Source organism: Lepisosteus platostomus, chromosome 9 (genome assembly GCF_059453375.1).
Source record: "Lepisosteus platostomus isolate fLepPlt1 chromosome 9, fLepPlt1.hap1, whole genome shotgun sequence".
NCBI lineage: Eukaryota > Metazoa > Chordata > Actinopteri > Semionotiformes > Lepisosteidae > Lepisosteus > Lepisosteus platostomus.
In genome coordinates, this window is record NC_142619.1 from 60,705,619 (window position 1) to 60,717,840 (window position 12,222).

Genomic DNA, 12,222 nt, shown 5'->3' on the forward strand with positions numbered 1-12,222 from the left:
TGAGGGGGGGGGGGGTAGATGCCAATTAAGACCGATTACCACCAACCATTAATGGCTTTCATTTAATAATGATGAGCTATGTTCACAAATGACTCGGATGAATATACCATGCATGTGCTGAAAACAGCAGTCAGACCCATTGTGATTAACACTGATCACGGGAGCTGGGTCATTAATATCACAGGTGATAGAGGAATGGCTTGAGGAGAAAACTCCTTTGTCATTCACTGGGGCCAAATTATGTCAAAATGACTGCCCTCTGCCCAGCTGTGGACTGCCAGAGGAGTGTGTCTCATCCACGCAATGGAAAGCCAACACCATATACTGCTTTTGTAACTTGTGAGTGAATGATTTACTTTGAACTCAGGGCGAGATTTCAGACACTGACAACTGAGATTCCCTGAAACTATTTTTAATGATTGATTTGGCCGATGCATTTCTCCAAAATAGAAATAGAGATAATTCCAATTAATTATTTCTATAGACACATTTTTGTGCTGGTTTATACAACAGGGTGGATTGGGGGCAAGCTGGCCAATGCCATACCTCACTCAAGGTTGCAATAGCTGTGACTCCCATCTTGGATTTGAGCCTGCAGCCCTCCAGGTGGGAGTCCAGAGCCCCACAGCCCTAACTATACTAAATACTGCAACACAAGGACAGTTATTTACTGTTACCCAGCAGCCCACAGAACTAATGATAACATTATTATTGCCTTATTAAACACAGAAAGACTTGAAAAGAAGAATTATCTGAAAATGGCCCTTGATACTGTCTTAAGATATCGCTAAATATTACTATTACTGTAATAGATTAGGTTACGATACTGTGATTCTACTAATGTACAAGAAGGAAGGAAAGGGAACACAATCCCTCATGCCATCAAATTTTAGTTTGTTTTTAAGGAAACAAAACACATAACCTGGAACTGTGCCTTGTTGTTTTCCAAATACCAGTGTAGCAAGAGTTGTGTGGACCATTCAACTTGGCCACAGTCACTCTGTAAATCGTGTCCTGAGTCTTCAGCAGTGGGCTTTTGAAATGATGAATCACAGCAGAGATGCTTTAACTGGTGGTGGTGGAGAGGAGTCCCCATTACCTGTAAAGCGCTTTGAGTGGAGTGTCCAGAAAAAGCGCTATATAAGTGTAAGCAATTATTATTATTATAACTGTGAAACTCCCACTGCAGAAAGAAATATGATCTAATGATTCCAGTACATCCATTAGTGTTTACACTGCAGAATCTATGGACTTGTCCTGTTTCTGACAAAGCAAAATAAAGATTGATTACCCCCAAGAGAATGACACCTTTTTCCTGATAAAGCAGTGAGAGCATTGCTCAGCTTAGTCAGTTCAAAGGGCTCTTTAAAACTACAAAGTGCTCTTCTGTCATTGTAAACAGAAGACTACAGTATATTGTACTGTATAGTGTGCTTTGCTTGCACCAAAAGGTTTCTTAAAATAAAGGATTTCACAGGATCACTGCAGTGTGCACGGCGAAAGATCACTTTCTGAGTACAAATGGCTTCAGCACGCGAACAGCAGACAGCCTCAAACAACCTCGACCCACCCTCGCGTCCACGATGAAGCACCCCGCTTCAGGAGATCGGACTTCAGAAGGTGAAAAGGGTCGGGTAATTAGAAAATTGGTGCACGTGGCGTGTGGTGAGATTATGAACTGTTTTCAGCGGTAATTCCTGTGACTTAACAACAACAAGCTAGGCGATCTTTCATTTTGTTTTTGTTTCTTCCTCGGCGTGTGCAGGCTCTCCGCAAACAAAAGAAGAGGAAATGAGCTCGCAAGGACTCTTATCGCCAAATCGATGAGCTTATCTTTCTTCCTTCTTTGTTTTCTAAAACCGTGCAATAATATACAGTGGTTATGTGGCAGGACTGCTGCCAGATCCTTTAATCAGGCGTGATTGCTGTGATTGTGCTCACACTGCAATCAGGCCCATTGAAGAACGGCAAATTTTATTAAACCCACCCCACTCAGGACAGGCAGTGAGCAGCACACCGTTGTGATCAAGCTCAGAAACAGTTAAGATGTGCTTATTTTTTCAGTTTGCACTGAACTCATCAACAAAGTTTGACAAGTAAAACAACAAACAGAAATAAAGCCTTTAAGTAGATCTGAAATTGTATATATAAAAATGTACTCTCAAGCGGTTCATTTCAGTCGCTGCCTTTCTGCGCAGAGTTTCTGATTCTGTTTTAGCAGTACTGAGGGCTTGAATTTTATTCCTTTTATTCTGGCAACACAGCGCAACCTAGCAGCAAATACAAGCTGTTCTTTGGAGTTCTCAAATGAAGGTGTTTATTTATACCCACAACTAATATAATTTAACAAGAAGTTCTGTTCTAATCAAAGGGATGGCGAAGAAGTGTAACGTTTTTAACAAAGTGTGAAGAGCACTCAGCTTCATGTGCAGAAGCAGCAGGTGGGTCCGGGTCAGCCTGAGCCCTGGGGCTCAGAGGAGAGATCTGCCCTGGCAGTGCCAGGAGTGCTCTGCTGGCCAGGAGGTACAGTCTTCTCTTTGGCCAGCTTACTCCTGCAGGGCAGCTGCAGGAAACATGCTGCTGATTTGGCATTAGGTGCACTGAAGGCTTCTGCATGTTGCAAGGTAGCACAGTTGCACAACAGCTGCAGGACAACTCCAGATTATTGTAATTACACCAAACTCCAAGCGAGGACAGATGATGGTACACGACCCCTTTCTTCATGGTGCCTTTTTTTTTTACCCCGTGTATCAGTAAGGTCTACTGCTTTAACATTTAAAATAAAAAAACAGGGGAAAGAGGTCTTTTTTAAGGTATCCGACAACAGAAGTTTAAAGTCTCATGGAGGTATCGAAGTGAGCTGGAATGTACTGTTGTTGAATCGTGTGAAGAGAGACTTACAGTCTTCGAACTGAGAGAAGCACATGGAGCTGGCAGCCCGGGCCACTGAGGACTTGTTTTCCTGGAGTTTGGTGTAGATGTGGAGGACTTTGGCCTTCCTCTCCTCTGCCCGTCTCCGTCTCTCCTCCTCCTCCAGATCCTGATTCGGACGCCTCCTTCTGCATCTCCGCCAATCTCTTCCTCCCTCAGCACCCCTCTCACTCGTCCCCACGCAGCCTGGACCGGAGCTGGGCTCCCTCCTTCCCGGGACACTCCTATCCACACCGCCTGGAAAAGACAGCGCGCGGCAGATCTGGGAATGTGTGCTGGTGGGGCTTGCTCTGCTGTCGGACAATTTTAAGATGAAGATCACTTTATTGGCCATATACAATTTCTTGTATTAGGAGTTTGTCTTTTCACATACCCCAGCTTGCTCTCCATGAGACACACAGACAGGGAGAGAAGCTGGGGGTCAGAGCACAGGGTCAGCCATTGTACGGCGCCCCTGGAGCATTTGGGGCTAAGGGCCTTGCTCAGGGGCCCAACGGAGTAGGATTCCTCTGCCGGTCACGGGATTTGAACCGGCAACCTTCCAGCCACAGGCGCAGATCCTGAGCCAGAGAGCCGCCACTCCGCCTAATTGTACTTGTCTGTTGCTGCCAGCTGTGCTCTACATGAGGCTACAGCAAACTCTGTCAAAACATCAGAGGATGATAAAATAAGATTTAGATCAAATTGAAAACTGGATGAAAACCTGGCTGATGGCGTCTAACCATCCATCCATTTTCTAGTTTCTTCTTCATATTCTGGATCACAGGGGAGCCCAGCAAGCACCGGGCACATGGCAGGATATGTCCTGTAAGGGACGCCAGTCCATCACAGGGCAGAGAGACACACTCACACTCACTCACACTCACTCCAGGACATGTTTTCCCGGAAGCCCATTAACCTACCAGTGCATTTGGACAATGGAAGGAAACCCACATGAACACGGGGAGAACATGCAAACTCCACACGGACAGCACCCCATGATTTCAACCCGGAGCTCCAGCTCTGTGAGGCAGCATTGCTGACCAATGAGCCACCATGCCTTCCTGGCTCATGACATTTAATGTTAAAAATGTACTAAAGCCATGAATACAAAATGGGAAACGCTGATTTTAAAGAGGCTATTATGAGAGAGACTTGAGTGTTTATATTGACGCATCGTTTACGTCTTCCAGACAATGTAGGGAAGCACTAAAAAGGAAAATAATGTTAGTGTATATTGCTAAAAGCATATAGTTTAAATCAAGGGATCGTTCACAAAATTGTATAATGCACTAGTAAGACCTCATTTAGAATACTGTGTACATTTTGGTCCCTGTGTAAATAAAGGTTCAGTTCAGAGAAGAGCAACCATATATATTACCAGTCCTAAAGTAATGAAGGAACCAAACCTTTTTAGTCCAATCTTAGGTTATCTTTAAAGACATTAATTACTAATCTTTTCTTCGAACATTTTCTCATGGAAAAATATGACAAAGTTCTGATTGTAGGCTATTTGTTGTGGCTTCTTTGCAGAAATGCCGTATAAAGTCTGCATCAACAGAGAGCCATGAACCGGAGGACACAGGTGGAACCTAAGATGAAGTGCATGTAAAAGTGAGAACGAGGAGCACATGTTTACACAAATGGTGGTGGGAGTATGGAACAGGCTTCCAGTCATGTCATTAAAGCTTGATACCTTGGTCTCTTTTAAGAAACAGGCAAAATAAACAGACGGGCCTCTTTGATATGTTCTTAACTGAGTTTTTCAAGACTTATACAACACAGTTTGGTAGTTTTGTGATGTTTGTAATGTGATGTTTTATTCCTCTGTGCGTGTTGCATTAATAAAAGTGAAACATCAAATACAAGCCTCGTGTCATAATGTTGGAACTTTAAAATAAATATTTTTTATCACCAAACAATAAGAAAGCATGCTGTTGCACTAGAAAGGGTTCAGACAATAACACCCAAACTAATCTCTGAACTGAGATGGCAGTGATAAATAATAACTAAACTTCTGTATTCAGGATTTTAACGAGATTTCAAATAAATGAAAACAATCAACCCCACCTTAACAAGCAGCGGTAAATTAGGCTGTTACTTTAATATACAGTACAATTCATCCTAGCCAGAAATGTCAGTACTCTAATCCTTCGTTTCCAATATTGTCATACTGTATGTACACAGCTCTGTCTCTCTTTAGAAGTAACAGATAGTGTTTTTCACTGTTGATCCACAACATCATCCATTAAACCTTTACTGCTGTTTTTTTTCCACAGCAGCGGTCAAGCAGCAATTTTAACCTAGATTAGTTAAATTAGAAAAAAAAAACTTTAAATGCTATTTTTTCATTAGGTGTTCCTGGCTGATCACCGAACACTGTGCTTCTTAAATATTTTGCATTTCAGATCTATTTAATGAAAGCAGACCTTTTCTGATCCATATCCCATAATAGCAAATAATTATATCTGTGTGCTGAGTCTACGGTATATAACTGTCTGTATAAACGCACATCACTGAGATGGTCTTGGTTACTAAGGGAAGTAACAGCCACGACCCCTATCTGACCTGCAATGCTTAGAGACCTTTGCGGCACCCCTGGGTTTCAGCTGACAGTCGGTTCACCTTGAGACGAGGTCTGCTAAAGCACAATGCAGCACAGAGTGATAAACAGGGCAGATACTGAATTGATCGAGGATCAGAATCAATTTCACTCTACTCACTGCAGTTAGGTAAAAGAGGGTTATCTGATGCAAAATCACTAACAGCAAATGATACACCTACTGTACTACATATAAAACATGGGAGAAAGAATTATAACAAACTCTTCTGGAAATCAGTATTTTTTAAAATATTCACTAAATTGTGCCCTTTACTTTTGATCATTGATTCTGTAAAATGTAATATTGCAGAGTGAATCAGTGGTTGTAAATTAAAAAAAAACTGTAATGTTTAATAGAAAGGGTTCTATCAATTTTATTATTGGTAGAGATTTCCAGTGATAATGCAAACAAAGCAAAATGTTATGGTATTCATGCAGTCATTCTCCTTGACACCATTCCATTAATAATTGTTGATTTTCTTACATTTATATGGCACTTTACCTCTCAAATGATCCTAACAACAATAACAACAATAATTTACTTTTGTTTATAAAGCGCCTTTCCAAACTGAAGGAAGCTGTAAATCATGAGTAAAGAAAAAGACCAAAAAAGTACAATAAAAAGTTAAAGAAGAAAAACAAAACACGTACAAGTGTATTATGGACTGCTCGTTTCTGCTCTGGAGGGGCATAATAAGCTCTTTGACAGATTTTTTTACCTTTAGTATCCATTATTATACTAAATAAGTACTACTATTATACAATATACTAAAAAATGTACTAAATTTCTCTTAATATAAAAATTCCCAGTTTTGTGTTTTGTCATTTGTCAGCTTTATGAAATGACAGATCAGCACTCAGTTCTCTTTGTGCTCGATTGTTTACAGCTGGAAGCAACTGAATTGGTCCTGAACGGATGGGAGGTCGTCTCAAACACTCAGGCTTGGTTTCCATACCAACACAGCCATCTGAAAGGGGCAGATAGGTGGATCTGTCCGAGAGAGGCCCAGTTAAATCCCATCTCCAGCCCTCTCCCGGCCTGAACCACCGCTGGAGACCATAAAGAAAATGAAAGAAGATCTAAGTTGTATCTCTTTCTTTATATGTCTGAAAAAGGGATGGGAGCTGGATTCAAAGGGAGCGAGCCAAGACAATCCCGGAGCTGAGCTTCAACAAAGTAGCAGTCTCTTTGGGATGCCACCCAGAGCTTTATTTCAGCCTTGGAAAAAAAAAGGAGGTGGGAGAAAACCCACAAATTATTCAGGAGGTGGTTGGGGGGGGGAGGGCTGCTGTCCTTTGACTTCTGAAGCCTTTGACAGGTTCGGCCTCCTCATTCCCAAAGCATCATGGTCTCTCTATCAGTCCTGACAAGTGCCAATCAAAGTACCCGCTGCGGGTGTGTAAAACGTGAAGGATTTCAGGACAATAGCTACAGAATATCCACTGTCAGTGTGTGGTCTAGGGCGAAGCAATCCTACCCTTAACACTTTTAATCTCTGCCCCAGTGTTTATCTCCTTTATGCACTTAATCTTGCCATGTCTCCAAAGCGTTCTTAACAAATTGTGGGTCAGTCCAGATTAGTCGGCTTTGTGGCCTATTGATTAGAACATTTATTTGCACTTTAACATCTTAAGTAACAGCTGAATGCTAAACACACCAATAAATGCTCGGCCTGCAAAGTCCCCTGCATCCTAATAGAATGAAAAAACCCATGAAAAAAATATGGTGGCAATGTTTTGTTAATTAAAGTCAGAAAGGATAAATAAGGCTTTGTTTACCCCACTAACTGGCCCCTTTCTGATGAAAAGGTTTTGTTCACAAAATGTTGGTTTAGTAATATCGGTTTTGTTAATCAAGTACAGCTAATGTAAAATTTAAAGAGTTATGTAATTACATTTTACCGTCAATATATGGTCAGTTAATAATATTTTAAGGAACATACAAAGAAAATGTTACAAAGATAAGTAAGGAGTAAAAAAAGACTAACAATGCAAAGTTAAGTGTGTCGTTAGCCTTTTAAAAAAAAAAATTGATGTCTCCTCCTTTCTTCAGAAAAATGTAAAAGAATAAGAACCCAATTAAGAGATTAAGCTACTCATCCAATGTAGCTCACTGGGTGGTGAGTACCTAATCAATCTGACGATCATCCAGCTAACTCTTGAAAGAATCCCAGTTGCCACCATTGTCAAAATGACTGGACGGCTTGTTCCATACCCCCCTCCCCCAACCCTTAGTGTAAAGGAGTGCCTCCTGTTCTTGGTTTTAAATGCAATTTCCTATCTTTTCAATGCACAACCTCCCTTTTCTGATGGATTGTTTGGCTTTGCACCTGTTTTTTCAAGCGGCGCATTGTTATTCTAAAAGCGAGCTAGCATGTTCCGCAGAAATGCGGCAGAGGTTTGCTGGGCTCTTTCTCGTGTGTTTGTTCAGACTGGGGCAGACCTTTTAACGATCCATTTCATGGGTCCTGGCCATGTCTTTGGGTTCTTAAAGCCATTGTACTGAAACAACACAGACCATCGGCGTCGCAGTGCGGCAGAGGGCTCGTCCACCGGATCTGAGCCCTTCACTGTTTTAATCGCTGCAGAATCTAGATGGTTCTTCTCCCAGCAACCAGGGGCTTTCTCCCTGTGGTGCAAATCTACATTTTGGTGCTTAGGATTCTTGTTGAAAGGCTTTTTTTAACATGCAACTTTAAAACTGTTTGTTTTACTGTTCTCCTGCATCTGAATATAACACTTTTGGTGGCACAGAATAAGAGCACAACAGTTTATCTGCAGAAGGTGCAAACGCAGAAAAGGATGCCAGAGTGGGAAGCTGACCCCAGGCGGAGTAAGACAGGACTGCTCACCAGCTGCTCCTTCGTGGTGACTCTGCTGTGCAGGTTTTGTGAGTTCATCCTCTCTGCACACCATTTCCGATGCCTTCCCACAGAGATCTGGGAGAGAATAAGGGAAATCAGAAGGACTTCTGGAATAAAGCAACGGCTGATTTTTGTTTACATCCTGAAAAGTGAACTTAAATGAAGAAACCAATAAACACTTCCAGCACTTGAAGCACGCAAAACCAAATTTCTTAAAATTCAGTGCAAGTCACTTATTGTATACTGCCATCACAGTAGTATTGACACTCCAGTACTGAAGAAGGTTATTCCATGCTGAAAAAAAGAAGAAAGAAAACACAACGTTTCGGCCGTGGAGCCTTCTTCAGGTGTGAGCTCACTGCAGACCTCTTTACAGTACTCTGCATACAATTGATTCGGTGAAGAAAGATCTCAAAATGCCAGTACTCTGCTAACAGAAAACCTTTTCACCTGTTGAGGCAGGACATTGCAAATTGTGTTGTACAGTACATGCTAAACTACACGGGATCAGGTTTGTTTTATCTTAAACAACATTACAAAAGTAAAGTGCAATTTCTTTTTAGTCCAACTTACACTTTGTCTTGTGTAAAACTCATGACTGCAACAATACCGATGCCTCCATATTTACATTTTATAATTTCTTAAGGGAGAGAGATCAGATCCCTTTATTAGCCATATACAATTTCTTGTATTAGGAATTTGTCTTTTCACATACCCCAGCTTGCTCTCCATGAGACACACAGACAGGGAGAGAAGCTGGGGTCAGAGCGCAGGGTCAGCCATTTATACGGCACCCCTGGAGAAGCTGGGGTGAATGGTCTTGCTCAGGGGCCCAAAGGAGGAGGATTCCTCTGCCGGCCACGGGATTCGAACCGGCAACCTTCCAGCCACAGAAACAGATCCTGAGCCACAGGCCACTCTGTCCAGGGCCATTTCACAGGACCCTGGGCATTTTAGTTCTTATGAGCAGATGGCACTGTGTCATGAACATACATACTAGATTGTCAAACAGTAAGTTACTGATTACTGATGTCATTGACACCTCTTCCATCATATGACTTTCAAGCTGATACCCTGTCAAATCGAAAAGAAGAAAGTCATCAGGATTTTTGTCTCTTGTTCCAGACAACAAATAATCTCTACCTGTGCCATCACTGTGGATCTGTGTTAAAGACTCCTGCAGCAGATGTAAAATCCATGGAATAACTGTTCAGCACAAAGCGAGGGATAATCATTTAAAATACATCTGGTATTTTACGTGGGGTTTTTTTTGGGATACTGCAGAGCATTTCTCTGCCAATCCTGCTGGCTGAGAAGGAGGTTTTTGTCGGCGATCTCACAAGCCTGGATCTGATTCTTCTGCTAAGCCTCTCAGTATGTCCCTCAGCAATAGCTGAACAGCTCTTCAGCGAAGTGCTCCAGTGCTCCAGAGGGCAAGTGGGACAGGAGCAGCCAAAGGAAACCCCCAGCAGGATTTAATCTCCAATTATGTCCATTTTATCTCCACTTTCCATACGACGCCTGAAGGGCACTGAGATTCTCCTCCTGGCTCTCCCTCGCCACTGCCCTTTCAGGAACGCCCCTTACACCAGAAATGACACTTTGTGAAATCCAATTTTCACAAATGGGTGCAGGACCACCTCGCAGCCTGATTTAGTCAGATTTTAAAAGCTCAGCAAGGATGGACCTGGTCAGTCCTGGGGTGGGAAAACCAGGCTGCTGCCGTTAGTGGTGTTGGTGGACCAGTAGGTGGTGCTCTTCCTTCGGGACCAGAAGTTTCCGATCAAGGCCCTATGCGAGATGTCATCCTTTACGCCAGACATTAAACCAAGGTCTTGACTCTTCGGTCAATATAGTTCCCGTGACACTTTTTGGGGCTTAACTAATTCCAGTGTCCAGAATGAATACCATATTGGCTAGTACAATCTGGCATCCTTGAAGGGGAGCTGCAGTCCCAATTGCTCACACCGGCTATTAAATGTAAAAAATACTTGACGTTGTAGAGAAAAAAAAAATTTCAAATGGAGCACAAAATCATGATCTTTGTGAAAGTATTGTAAGTTGCCATGTTGTCGCAAACTCACACTCGAGTTCCCACGAATGGCAGCAGGCCCTTTCTGCTCACTAGTCTCTGTGATGACTAATGCAATGCCCCGTACACGCAAATAAGAACAGTTTGTGCAGCTGACATTTCACCACAGAAATGTTCCAACGTGAGCCGAATGCATACTGTAGTTAACAAGTAAGTCTGCAAAACCGTCTCGAAATTGAGAGCGATATTTCTATTGGATTCAAAGAAATTCAAAAGCCTGTTTGTTTAAAGTGTCATAGATGGTAGATTGTAGATGGTATAGTGTGCACAGTGTGTAGTAAATAGTATTGTGTATAGTATATAAAATACAGTATAGAATATAATCTATCCATTTTCTAACCACATTTTCCAGTTTGGGGTTGCAGGGAAGCCAGAGTCTATTTTGGCGAACAACAGGCACAAAGCAGGGTACAGTCTGGAAGGGACGCCAGTCCATCACAGGGCAGACAAGACACGCGCGCATTCAGATCTAGGGACAATTTTCCCAGAAGCCAATTAACCTACTAGGATGTTTTCGGACCGTAGGTGGAAAGCTGAGCACCCAGAGGAAAACCCACACAAGCGCAGGGTGGCAACATGGTGGACCCCAGCCATGTGAGGCAGCAGTGATCACCACTGAGCCACCATGCCACCCACAGTATATAATATACTGTACTGTCAAATTGTGTATTGCATATTGTGTTGAGTACAGTGTCTGGTATATAGTCTATGACATTCTATAATCCGCACAGGAGGGAACATAAGTATCGAAGCTGTTATGATAGACGGTGCAGGTTACCTGTGCTTGCAGAATCACGGCCCCCGTCTTCCTCGGACACCCAGGGAGAACAGGGGGGGCTGGACACAGTGGAGCTCCAAGGAGAGGAAAAAGGCTGACTGCCTGCCTCTGAACAGACCTGAACAGGAAGAAAGTGCACAAGAAAGGAACACTGTCCTCAACACGGCACCAGGGCAGAGCTGAGAGAGCTAGCACTCATCTCACAGCTGAAGGCAAAGGCTCACAGTCCTGCTGGAAGATTGGAGGTCTGGATTCTTCTTGCTATTACTATATTCCTCATTTAGGAACAAGTAGAGGTTAATTCTGTGCTGGAAAGCAGAAAGAAAGTTGTTGGGCCTTCTTCAGGAGCCAGGTATTTTCCTTACTTATTTGCCTTTTCTTGGGTACTGTTTTTTATTATTTCAATAGATTTTTATTTTAACATTTGATTCCACAAAATAACGCAAGCATGTCCATTTCGCAGTATACAGTAATTGACCCTGAACTTTCCACTAAGCTCACAGACACTTTCGTGCTGAATACAATTGTAGAAACTGTTGTAAAAAAGACAAAAAAAAAGTTAAAAAATATTAACAAAACACTTTGAATCTCTGTACAGAGCATTAGACTCACAGCCTCTACATGCATACAGGCTGCAGCAGAACTGCGTACTCATCAGAACCACTCTTGGCGTGTGTTAAGAAAGCAAACTACAGTACATGTATTCTACATTCATCAGACAAAATGACCAAGTTCCAAAAGCAGGCAGTCCCACCTGTGAAAATGTCTTCCTTTGTTCTCTTTTAGAGCAGTGTGCCCGTGGGCAGGCTCAAGGTTCAAACCCCTAGCTGATACTGAATAGATTCATCATCGTATTTATCAGCTGTAATTAACAATTGCAGATTGAGCTCTAACAGCTATCATTTTTCAAAATGGCCATGCAATTTCATTCTGGAGGTCTCCTTTGTCCAGGTGTCAATGCAAGCTGAAAGCAGTT

General features: G+C 42.4%; 1 protein-coding gene across 3 annotated transcripts in view; it reads right to left on the reverse strand.

The window, feature by feature from the left end:
• Positions 1-12,222, reverse strand: part of LOC148655381 (uncharacterized) — a 134,824-nt gene that overhangs the window by 31,837 nt on the left and 90,765 nt on the right. For all 3 annotated transcript variants that reach the window (XM_088645981.1, XM_088645980.1, XM_088645982.1), the window contains 3 exons: positions 11,247-11,364; positions 8,365-8,451; positions 2,902-3,168 (listed from right to left, as the gene is read on the reverse strand). In XM_088645981.1, coding sequence (XP_088502107.1) covers positions 2,902-3,168; positions 8,365-8,451; positions 11,247-11,364 — 472 coding nt within the window. The remainder of the gene's footprint in view (positions 1-2,901; positions 3,169-8,364; positions 8,452-11,246; positions 11,365-12,222) is intronic.